Here is a 13,141-nt window from a genome sequence, read left to right on the forward strand (position 1 = left end):
TTCCGGTCTGCGTTGTTATAGAGCTTCATAGCGGTGGCCTTCTGGTTTCTGGTTCTACTGTTGTCTATCTTTGCTTTCAGGTTACGTCTTTCCTCCACTTTCTCCCATGTGTCCTGACTCATCCATGCCTTCCTCTCTTCTTTACCCTTCCTAGAACCTCCTCGCATGTGCTTGTGTAGGCTTCCTTAATGATGGCCCATTCAGCTTCGATCCCTTCATCCCCCTCTTCTTCTTCCTCGTCTGAGTTATATCGTAGGATGTCAAAGCGGTTGGCCAAAGTAAGCTTAAAAACCTGTTTTGTTTCTGGTAATTTCAGGCTTTCTACGTTGTACTTTGTTATCTTCTGTTCTTTCTTTTTACATGCTGCGAGGCGTATCTTACAGATGGCTAGTAGAAGATGGTGGTCAGAGCCCACATCCGCACTTCTCTTTACCCTGCAGTCTTGTAGCGTTCCACGCCATCTTCGGGATATAGTGATGTGGTCTATCTGGTTCTCTACAGAAGCGTCAGGTGATCGCCAGGTTACCTTGTGGCTGTCCTTGTGGGGGAACAGGGTTCCTCCTATCACCAAGTCATTTATGGAGCAGAAGTCAGCGAAGAGCTCTCCGTTTTCGTTCATGGTCCCAACACCATGCTTTCCCATTACTCGTTCCTTCCCGCTGTTTCCTTGTCCCACTTTGGCGTTCATGTCACCCATGAGTATCGTGATATCTCTCTTTTTCCGTTTGGCCATAGTGGCTTGTAGCTGCTGGTAGAACTGTTCTTTGTCTGCATCGCTTGCATCGTTTGTGGGGGCGTATGCTTGTATGATGGTTGTATCTTGGCAGCGGGATGTGAACCTGGCCACGATAATCCTCTCTGAGACGGGCTCCCATTCCTTCAGACTACGTGTGCTTGACTTTGACATGATGATTCCCACTCCCCTCACGTGTGTTGGGTGCTCCTCAGGGAAGCCAGAATATATGATGGTTTCTCCACTTTGCAGGGAAGTTTTGCCGCTTCCAAGCCATCTTAGTTTCACTAATCCCGACTATGTCAATCTTTAATCTCTTCATTTCAGCTGCCACTTGATGTACTTTTCCAGTTTGAAAGAGGGTTCTAACATTCCATGTTGCGATTCTGGTACGGTATTTGGGGGACAGGAGATTCAGTCTTTCGGACGTCATGCGCTGTCCCCTGCCAGAGTTGTCATCTCTTGGATTTACACGTCTCTTTCCGCTGGTTGCTCCGGCAGTTGGAGACTTTCTCTTTGAGGTTTTCGTAATCAGTTTGTATCCACCGATGGGTGATTGGCCCAAGGGCTTCGCGTGCACCAATTGGCCTCAGGGATTGTGGATGTATTCCACGTTACCCTGAGTTCACCCCTGCACCACGATGAGGCACACTGACCCGGAGGACAGTGTGGGGACTGCGGCGGTGCTGCTAGCTCCCTAGGTGCTCCGACTTCGCAGGGTACGTCACCCTTTTTCTTGCAATGCATGCTCCTCTTCCAACTTGTCTTTGACCATTCCACTCAACTTTTAGTCACACGATGAATTGACGGCTCAGCAAACCAGTTGACTTGAAGATGCTGAAGGAAATGAACTTCAAGACATTCTAAGTCACTCTCTGTATTTCACTCTGTTTTTGATTACACAGAACGTCTGTAATGTCAATACAATGACTTTTGTTTCTCTGTCTTTAAGATGTGGATTCGGAGACCGGACTGTAGCAGGAGGAGGAACCAGACTTTTGGAGGCAGGACTGTGTAGAAAGAAGATGGGGAGGTGTGAGTATGGTTTCTTTGTTAAGACAAGACAACACTCCACATGCACACGCTTGCATTCACGTTACTCTGGATTCCTTTTCTCGTGAGAAGCCATTAACCGTTAATCTTAGCCGGCCCCATTAACTGAACGTTGTCGAGGAATGTGATTGCATGGCCACTTCAATTCCACAATTAATGGCGAAGCGTCACTTCAGAACCTTACGCTTAAATTCTCCACTTATTTGGCAGTTAAATTTCTATTTCTTTGCCAAAAAAACTTGGGACCTTCACTACGTTAAGCACTGTTCAGAAGTGTAATGGCCACTTAAATTGTTATCCCTGAATTCATCACAGAAAAATGTTTGTTGACCGTTAAATTGCCCCTTGCTAATATTTTGACCTGAACAGTTGCCCCAAAACTTAGGCTAATTGGTACCCTCAGTTGGATAATTAATTGAATTAAGGTTTTCCCGCCAAAAAACTTAGTATATAGAGAGCTCTAACCTTGAACTTGTGCCACACTCAACTTCTTGCATGTATGTTAGTCACACTGTTCCACTTTTGACCTTCTTTGGACATGTCACTTCTCTGAAGATGTAGTGACCACACTCTGCTACCCAAACACTTTCACGTACTTCATCGAGCGCAGTTCTCCCGCCACAAGACTTTGAAATAATCTCTCGCTCTCCTGGTCAGTCAATGCACTAAGTGTACTCCCCGGGGGATGTCTTTTCGGAGACATTGATGCTTCGACACATCAGTATACCAGTGCAATTGACCAACCAGGAGAGCAAGAGATTATTTCAAAGTCTTGTGGCGGGAGAACTGCGCTCGATGAAGTACGCGAAAGTGTTTGGGTAGCAGAGTGTGGTCACTACATCTTCAGAGAAGTGACATGTCCAAAGAAGGTCAAAAGTGGAACAGTGTTGTAACTAACATACATGCAAGAAGTTGAGTGTGGGGAGGGGGGCACAAGTTCAAGGTTAGAGCTCTCTATATAAGTTTTTTGGCGGGAAAAAGCTAATCAAATTAATTAAGGGCTTGGAGCAGCTGTGGGAAGAGTGTGTGACTTAAAGTGGAAAGAGGTGACATACCGTGCAAGTTTATTAGCCAAACAGAGGTTAAGGATGAAAGGCTTAGGAAAGAAACACGGAAAAGAAACACGGAAAAGAGTCTGTGAAAGTAGGGTTTCAAAGGGTGTGACTAAAAGTACAAAGAAACGTTGAAGGATTAATCAAAGCATTGAAGGATTAGTCCGAAAAAGGGTGACGTACCGTGCAATTAAAAACTGTGAAAGTTTAAGGATGAAAGCTTACTAGGCTATTAAAAGGCAAGGCAAAGAAAAGAGTCTGTGAAAGCAGTGCCAGAGAGAGTTAGTGACTGAGCGTAAGAGAAGATTTAACAAGGTTTGAAGAATGAAGTGGGTGTTAAAGGAATGTAGGCAAGTGTGTGTACTCGGGAGTATCAGTGGAAATGGTCGTGTTGCTACACAAATAAACTATACTCACAATCCCAGGGCTGCTAGTGTCTTTTCTCACTGCTTTGCTGCCCAAAGTCTGGTCCTTCCTTCCTGCCATAGGGAATCCACCATAAGTCCTGTGGAGAGAGAAAAACAAAAAGTCAGTATGGGAAAGAAATTATTCACAATATCTAAATGAACTTTCTTCTGTTCGAAGAAAGCAGAAGGGAACTATTTTGCTAAATGAAATAGAATACAATGCATGTCAATCAGCACGTAACCGTTACGATATAGCTAAAATACAAACCACAAGAGCATCCAAATGAAATTTCTTCTCTACATTAAAACCCTGACTTCACATCATATCATCAACCATTACAACGCCAGCGACTTGTCTCTGATTCCGTGCATACCGCGTGAGTTCCTGAGCACACTGACCAGCCAGGACCGGCTCTCACAATTTTTGGCGTTTTCAATGCACTGTTGATGCTATCGGTAGTGGGCCAAATTGAACAGAATCGGCATCACTAGTACTGGACCGCCGTGAACAAAGCACGCGACAAGACTGCGGACGTGCGAAACAGCAAAGGCCGCGGCCGCCGCTATGTTCGATCTTTCCACTAAACTTCCGTAGTACCCCTCTTGTAAATTTTCGTTACTGTTATATCAGTATGATGCATATTAGATGTAGAATTTATCAAAGACCATGCTGTTGTAACAAGTTGGATCACTACTATCGTAATTTGTGCATGAAAATGAAGGAAACTTTGACAAAGGGCGCCAGGCCGCCACGCTAATGTACAAAATGTAAACAAAGGCCGCCATGTTGGATTTCCCAGGACGATGCGTCGATTTGTGTAGCGGTAGATTTTGCAACAAATCTTCTCATGTAAAATGCCTTTTACTGTTTTAAATGTAGCCTGTATGTTTTTATGATTTATAGAAACCTTGTGGCTTGATGTTTTTGTAGTTAAATGCGTAGTTTTGAACAGTAAACGCTATTCTTCTGAATTCTAAGTTTGAACAAAGACCCACGGGGTTTTCCCCTCGATAGCTTGGTTATCGGATGCATTGATTTTCATATTTTCTAGTGTACTGTAAATGATTCCGATTTACATTTCTTATACATAAGCCAACCTTTTTTTCCGATACTTGTAGACATCGGTGAGTAACGTTCAATACTAGTATGTAACGTCCAGCAAGTATACTTCAAACTGGCGTCGTTTACAGACTACAGTGGTCATAATTTTCTCTTACCGACTTGTTTTACAAGAAGTTCTAGTTACAAAATATATATTTATAGTATACCATTGCTTGAATACTTAAGGTGTAGAAAGAGGCTCTAGAAGATTGCTTTAAAGTGTCGCACTTATGGAATGTTTCCCTCAGTTCTTAAAACAACAGAGAGGTAAAGGAAAAACTCAGTAAGTTGTAAAGCATTGTCTCACCTGTACAAAATCTTCACTGTGTCTTCAGTCAACTGGTTTGCTGACAGAGCCCTCATCTCATCTGATCTGGACAAAGTCGCCGGTCATCACAGGATTCTCCCAGTCAGGATAGGAACATCAGGACACACCTAACTATATGAAAGGATAATTAGTGTGATGCCTACAAGAACATTTGAAATTCCATGCAATACTGAACATTTGAAAACATTTGAAATTCCATGCATCACACACTCACTATACATGTATAAAAGGTGATAAAAGTGCACTATTAAATTAATACTTAAACAATGTCATTTTTTCTCAAATACATGTAACAGAGTAAATGGAAAGCAAAATGCACAATTCAGATTTTTCTCACCTGATATTCATCTCGAGTCTTCAAATCTTCTGGTCTGGTCCAATTTTCTCTTGTCAAGTTCGGACAGGAGTCCTCACTACTGCATCAGTCAGCAGCCACCTAACTATACAGACATTACAAGTTACACACTTGTCTCAAAATTAAGTGTAAGAGGTAAAATTAAGAATTCAGATTTTTCTTACCTGATATTCATCTAGAGACTCTAGATGAATATCAGGTGAGAAAAATCTGAATTCTTCATTTTACCTCTTACACTTAATTTTGAGACAAGTGTGTAACTTGTAATGTCTGTATAGTTAGGTGGCTGAGTGAGTCTTTGAATCTCCAGGTTTGGTCTGATTCAGTCCTCTCTTGTCAGGTTTAGAGAGAAGTCACCAGTACTGCATCAGTACTGCCAGGCACCTAACTGTACAACATTACATGTTACACACTTGTCTCAAATATTAACAAGAAGCCATAGGTAACAATCCTCCGTGAAGTTTTACATATTTAAACAAAATCCCAAGCGTCAACGCCAGACCTACTGTGCAGACATTATATTAAATTAGGCAACGGTTAATACAATGAGGGCGCGTCACAACCATAAAACATACAAAGAGCTAAATCCATTACTGCTCCCAGGGCGTGTAAAGATACTGTGCTTCAAGTTCGAAGTTCATTTTAATTACACACACACAATCATTGCATTCACATAACTAGAGCTCCCCGATCTCATACCTTCGCCAAATGATGTTAATCTTTATGGCTGACAAATGATATAGATTATTCCCCCTGCTTGTGCAAATAGGATCCTCTTTCTTATGAATTTTATCAGTTTATCATATTCTCAACCAAAAGACAGTCTTATATTAACAAACAATGCCATTCTAGCATTTCCTCATAAATTATGCAAATGAGGTCCTGATTTGAATACATTATGTTTAATGATGTTCACCTTCACTGTACTTTCAAAGACCATAAATATGAAATTCCAGGCAGTTATCATTACAGAATTATAACATTTTCTCATTAATTATGCAAATTAAGTCTTCATTTACATAATCAATATCTGCCTGTGTTTATCTCGTTCAAAATTACCAATGCGACAAGCTTCCATAGTCCTATGATGGAATGCAGCTGATTTATAGAATTTCTCCATAAATTATGCAAATTACATCCATATTTGCATAATTGTCACATAATTATATTAAGCATCACTTAAGCTACCTGCATACCAAAAATCACGACGATCCGTCAACCGATTCTTGAGTTATTCTCTTTTGAATATATTCAAACAGATAGTCCTGCAGTTTCAGAGCAAGCCGCTAGGGGGCCCAAACTCACGTCACTTCTTTCCCAGCACAAGAGCTACGTGCCATCTGAATTTCGTCACCCTAGCATATCTGGATCATGAGATATCAAAACCGGAAGTTCAGCTGCAGTACCGTAACAAGCTGCTAGGGGGCCCAAAATCTAATCATTTTGAGGTCTCATTAAGACCTACCCACCTACCAAGTATCAAGACAATCCATCAAGGCCTTCTCAAGTTATCGTGTTTACAGACACACACACACACACACACACGCATACACGAACGCCTCTGAAAACATAACCTTCTTGGCGAAGGTAAAGATCGGACTATCATGGTCAGCCCCACCGTCCTACCGTGCCTGTACCTAATTAAGCGCGCCTGGAGTTGCCGTAATCACCGCGAGTGTTACTACCGTCGGCCAGATAACCAGGATATCTGCTTACAGTACCTCTGCTACCAGACAACTGCCTAAACCTACGGCCTATTCCACAGGATTGTAAAAGTAGGATGTTTCTAAAATATGCATTTACTCCAATATCAAAACAGCTACGGTAAAAATAAAAAGACGTGCATCATCCCGGACATAATGCAACACCACATGCGAAATTACACAGATATGCGACGTACGGCAGAATGCGTTCTGGCTGCGAACATCTTCCAAAAAACTTGGCATCTCTTAACCATGGGCAAAAACATCTGGAACCACTTATAAAACCACCCCGTATCTGCATGAACTTTTACCTCCCCCCCGCTATTCCAAACAACGCGTTTTTCTGGACCGTTCCAATTCGCCTCGTAATTGTAGGGGTGCGTCTGCGATATTACATTGACCGCGAAAGCAGCAACGGCAAAAATACACATTCGTGCATCAACACGGGCATGCCCGCAGACGGCGTATCAAATTGCGTGCCGATTACACAAAGAGAACCCAGTGTTTTGACTGCGAACATGAAAAATCAGCCGATTACAACACTCCGTCCGGAGGTCCTGACCTCCTTCACGGAGTAACAAAGTAAATGCTGAGTAAAATGCAGAATTCAGATTTATCACCTGATAGTCATCTTCAAATCTCCACATCTGGTCTGGTCTGGTTCGATCTTCATTTGTCAGATTTAGACAGAAGTCATCAAAGAAACACGGGAAGATCATCCAGGAATATAGCAGGAACAGTCAGGATAGCTGACAGGTCCCACTGCACACACAGAAACATGGTCAGGTCCCAGGCCACAGTACAGCATTCCCATTTATAACCTACGGTGTAAAAGAAAAACTCATATAGAAAAATTACATGACAAATTTGCACACACGAATACATGTACATTGTTACAGTAGTATTCAATCGAACTCCACAGCGAGCACATCATTCTTTGTTTTCAGTGCTCGTTGTGGTATCTGGTTAAGTATGGCAGAAGGAGGAGAAAGTTTTGAAGCGAAAATGCTAAATAATGGCCAACAACAGAGCCATCCTGAACCATGTGTCCACCATGATGGACAAGAAGTTGTCAGACCTGAAAAGGTCTTACGAGGAGTCAGCAGCAGCTGTTTGAGATAAAAAAGCTGAAGACCACCATGGCCAAGCCGACCTTCAAGAGGAAGGGAAACGAGGAGCAGTATAAGTTTAATTCTTCCGATGCTAGAGAAAATGGCACAGAATATATAACTATTTTTTTTCTATAAAATTCATTGAAAACGTTTCTTAAACCCGCATAACGAATCCTCAAATTTCCGCCCCAAATGTGGCGTTTCCCATGCCGTATTTTGGCGGGAAAACTGAGCCATTCCCGAATGTCCATCACAATTAGAAGCTCAACCAATGAGAGAATGGCAATTACAGGTTTGACCAATGAGAGAGTGGCTGCATGTCCGTCAGATATTTGCATTTCTATATGTTTTGACAGAAGTGGGCGGGGCTTCAGGATCGGTACTATTTATGCCCACGTGCGGCACATTCCACCAGGTGGGACGAACACCACGTGGCTACAAACAAAGAAATAGAAGTTTTCTCCCTTATTTCTCCCACAAATGTCAACTAATCTTTAATAAATATAATATATTGCAGCGAAAAAAACATAATATAGTTTGCACAAACAAGAAATAACCCAGAGCGCCTAAGACGTGATGTATCTTGTATTATGTAACGTTAGATGAAATAAATATTGAACAAAACATGGACATTACTCCTCAGCCTGCTCTCAACTTGAAATTTCAACTCAGAATTTGAAGAATTACGACAGATTAGACGGGCCCAAATTCACCATGTAATAAGTAGTTCTTGGAAACTGATTATTTGACGAAAAAGTTCCTTGGCTTGTCTTACCTAGTGATGTTGTATGCGACATTGTGAACGTCTTCACACGGCCAACTTGCAGTCTCGCCATTTTGTTGTCTCGTCCAAAGTCCATCAGGTCAGGAAGCACCGAGGAAGCACGCATTTGTCTCCTCAAAAGAGTCAAATATCCAGAGAACGGTAAAAATTCATAGAGGAAAGAAACTTGAGAAGAAGGCGCGTGAAATTCTCTTGAAAAGTTGCAAAAAATATCGGAAACCTCCACGCACGACAACACGCGAGTGACGCGACATCAGCAATAGAATGAGCGAATTAGCGGGAAATACCAACTGCGATTATCAAATAGGGGTGCAAAGGGGACACAAATGGCAACTTGAAGAGTGAAGGTATTCAACAGAGAGAAGCTTTGTAAGACTGAAATACTGGCAAGTTTATTCTGCATCCTTTGTCTATGTCTGTTTTTTTCTTCAAAAACCTATGCTGGAAACAGACAGGAAAGATATATGCCGGTCCGCCTCGCTTGCAGTTTGAACCACCTGTTGTTAAAATCGCCATGGATCAAAAGCGCCCCTAGGTGGCCATAAACAATCACTGCAGTAATAGGAGCGGCTCAGACAACATTATGATGCAGTACTACATTGAACTGCTAGAGATCGCTCGTCCCACTTGTTTCGGACTGGTTTTCAGTGGGAAGCTCAGCGATCACATGTATAGCACCTCACACGGCAAGTCTATGTTCGCAGATATGGGAGAATTATCCTCTAACAACGAATTAACAAGTTAATTAGAATTTGGAAATTTACACTGAGCTCAGCAACAGTTCTCGGAGTGTTTACCTGTAAGTGGATGGCGTTCAGCACCAAGGACAGGCGCGTTTGTATGCGGCTAGCGCGCAGCACAAGGTAGGTAGTGTGTGTGCGCGCGTGTGCGTGTCTTTAGGTCTTGATGATGATTAAATGATAAGATTTCTGCCCGCCTGCTATATTACTAATGCTAAAAGATTTTAAACATTCAGAACAACAAAATTTCTTGTTCCTACTTTATTTTAGCAATGTACAACAACATTCTCAACATCAATTTTTAATTCACAAATCAATGATATGTAGTATTATAGGTAACGTTAACTCTTATTAATCAAATGGATAATCATGTATTAGTTAACATCATTACTTACATCATTTATGACTAATATAATAGCAATCAATGAACATTAGTTACATTGTTGTGTTTGATAACAATGGCTTTAACAGTGTTTTCACAACCAGAACTTTTATTAACTCAAACTAAAAGTCAAAGGCTATAGGCATGTACTAAGGCAAAAAGATTCTAAACATTAGGAACAACAAAATTTCTTGTTCCAACCTGATCTTATTTTGACAATGTACAACAACGTTCTCAACATCACTTTTTTTTATTCACAATTGAATGGTATGTAGTATCAAAGGTAACTCTTATTAATCAAATGGAGGATTTTGTACTAGTTTACAACATTATGTACATCATTTATGAGTAATATAGTAGCAATCAATAAACATACTTAAGTTACATAATAATTGTGTTTGATAACAATTGAAAATTGTAGCCTACTGAAAGAAATGGGTTAGGCTACAGAAGGCAAAAAGCAACAACATACCAAAAATCCAAGCAACACATATATTTTGTATCCAAAGTTTATGAAACATTCAGTGCTTGTCTTGTTTATTGTAAGGAACAATTTTTCCTTTTACATTTTTCTGTGCTGAATTAAGCTATTCACAACAGGTTTCCTGCTAAGACATTAAAAAATGGATCAAGTCTCCTTTTAATGCTTGATGTTAACAGCTAGAATGGCAAACAGTCTGTGAAGACATTATCTATCTCTAGCTAAAAAAACACTCATCAAGACAAAATATTGTTCAAAAGTATGATGGGAGAATGTTATGCAGTACTGTGTACTGTTAGTATGTTTTTGTCAGCACTGGTCAATTCCAAAGCAAAGAACAGTGTATGAGCCAATCTTTTTTTTTTAGATAATACAAATTCTGCCGCAACATTGATGCTAGTTAACAAAGATGCAAACATAGTAGGTATTTATATACAGATGTATACAGAATCAATCATTCTGGAATTGGTGCATTGTGGCTATAATGTATCTGTATCTACAAACAAGCAACTCATCATATTCTTATCATTCGTGTGTTAAGAAGTAAAAGCAACTTACAAAACTCAATCGAAATAATCAAGTCAACAAAAGAAAATAAGAAAATGAGAAATAAGTCTCAGTTTCCGGTAGAGATATATAAAAGTGTTACTTATAATACTTGGCAATCTATTCCATCGTGCAATTGAAGAAACGTCAAAAACTTCAGAGATGTTGTTAAACATTTCTGCCCCGCAGAATGCTGTACTATGTATATCATCAAGATATGGTAGGTGCTTTGTACATGCGTGCCATAGTACACATGTGACCCTGCACTGCATAACAGGGGATAGTTGGCAGGTTGGCCTTCAAGTCTCTCCAGGAGAGCCAAGCATCGTCAGACCTGTCATAGACAAGGACAAGACTGTCCTCTTCCTCCCCCTCTTGTACCAAATTGTTATCAGGCTCTATCCATATGTGCAGCTGGTTCTCTAGTACAAAGAGGTAGGGAGGAGTGATTACAAGGTTCCTAGGGTTAAGCCAGGGTTCACGTGTCTCCCAGCTGTCTGACTCTGTGCCGTACACCATGATCTTGCTGAAGTCGTCGTCTGTGCAAAAGATTTCTGTCCCCATGGCAACGGCTGTGCAGATTTTAGGGATGGTTCTCGGAGGGGTCCTGGCGTCCCACTGGTCGTGGCTTGGGTCGTAGCGGTGCACTTCTGAGTTCGTGAGGAAATAGATGTGTGAACGGTAGGGCACTGCAACAGAGAATGTTACCAGACGTTCTCCTTCGACAATTTGCAGCTGTGAACACTCCAGCCATTCGTCCGTGTCCCGGTTGTACCTTCTCGTCCACACCAATGTACTCATTTCCATCCAGAAACCGGCAGTTTCCACGGAGAGGAGGTAGAGATGTCCTTCAACTTCAACAAAGAATTTTTCATCCCAAATCCGTGTCGTATTGGGGACATACCGGCATTCTCCCACTCCTTCCACGCCTGGTTGTACTCGAGCACAGATATCTGACGATCATGCAGCTCATTAATAAGGATGTACATATCATTGTTGCTGGTAACTGTCATGCCTGCCACTGAAGCAAATGCATTGCCCTCCTCAGGGGGAGGCAAGCTGATCTTGGTGTATTTCCCTTCCCTGGGGTTAAAGCAGAGAACCTCGCCGATCCTGAAATGGGCAGATTACAGTTTTTGGAATAATGTTATGAGACCAAGACCAATGCCATGTATTGTTGTGCATCTCAGAGACTGGGAAATGACATTACAAAATCATCTTATCTCCCGTTCTATATGGCCCTCGAGCCACAGTTACATGTGCATTTTTTTTCTGTAAGGCCAAGTGAGGTAAGGTAAGATCTTTGCCCGCGTGGCTCTGGCTAGGCTACAAGTACTAGCTGACCGGGTATACCCAGAGGCACAGTGTGGATTCAGAGCAGGGCAATTTCAACTGTCGACATTCAAGGCCATGTTGATTTGATTAATATAGATGACATCCACGCACAATCGTTTTCGACCATACTGTAAACCATACAAAATGAGCTTACTAATATATATTGTATGTTGCAAACAAAAGTATTGGAAAACGATAGGCATGTTATTGAATGTCGAAATCAATTCAAGAAACAAGAATATATGTGACGAAATGAAAATGCATGAAGAGTGTATCATTCACCACGCCATACACTGTATGTTTAGTCATTTGTTTAACCTTTAGGACCATGAAGATTTCACAATGAAGGAAACTTTTTTGCCAAACTTATTTCATTCGCAGCCAAACTTTTATTCGCATGCTTGAGTCACTTTTGAGGTTCCCAGAGGATGTCATCCATATAATCAAATCAACATGGCCTAACCTGAAATTTAGCAAAATTTCAGAAAGTTTAACTGCAATTTGGGGAACTTTCTGTAAACACTTGAGCTGGTAAGAGTACAAACCTCCAAATTTTCAATGACTATCAGTCCATATTGGGGGAGAGCCCAGCAGACCATTATGCGAGTCTCACTCACTGGCCTTGCGAGCTTAGGCCACTCTGTGAACAAGTAATGATAGTCATCAAAATATGGAGGTTAGTACTCTTACCCTTCAAAAACTTGTCACTACTGAAAGAATTTTCTAGTAATGATATAAAAGAAGAAATAAATGATTTTGATACACAAACATCAAAAGACAGGCCATTTCCAGTGTGTCCATCCCAAATCTCTTCTTCAAGGTGGAAGATACCACACTCCTGATGACCTGAATACTCCCAGGATCCTCCCTGACCAGGGGGTGGTTCAAGATGGCTGCCGTGTCATCTGAGGTCAGCAGGTTGAAGCGGATGTGAGGGAGGATGCTGGGTAGGTGGTGCAGTCTGTAGGGTAGGGGAAAGGTAAGATAAAGAGAAGCTGTTTTAAATGCTTGAAGTATGACACAATGAC

The 13,141-nt window shown here is 41.4% G+C and overlaps 1 protein-coding gene across 1 annotated transcript in view; it reads right to left on the minus strand.

Annotated features, from left to right (window-relative positions):
- Positions 1-10,028: 10,028 nt before the first annotated feature.
- Positions 10,029-13,141, minus strand: part of LOC109482717 — a 6,797-nt gene continuing 3,684 nt past the window's right edge. The window contains exons 2-3 of the mRNA XM_019785536.1: positions 12,883-13,074; positions 10,029-11,891 (exon numbers count right to left, since the gene is read on the minus strand). Of these exons, the coding sequence (XP_019641095.1) occupies positions 11,576-11,891; positions 12,883-13,074 (508 nt within the window). The 3' untranslated portion in view covers positions 10,029-11,575. The remainder of the gene's footprint in view (positions 11,892-12,882; positions 13,075-13,141) is intronic.

Source organism: Branchiostoma belcheri, unplaced genomic scaffold (assembly GCF_001625305.1).
Source record: "Branchiostoma belcheri isolate BF01 breed outbred unplaced genomic scaffold, Haploidv18h27 scaffold60, whole genome shotgun sequence".
Taxonomy (NCBI): domain Eukaryota; kingdom Metazoa; phylum Chordata; class Leptocardii; order Amphioxiformes; family Branchiostomatidae; genus Branchiostoma; species Branchiostoma belcheri.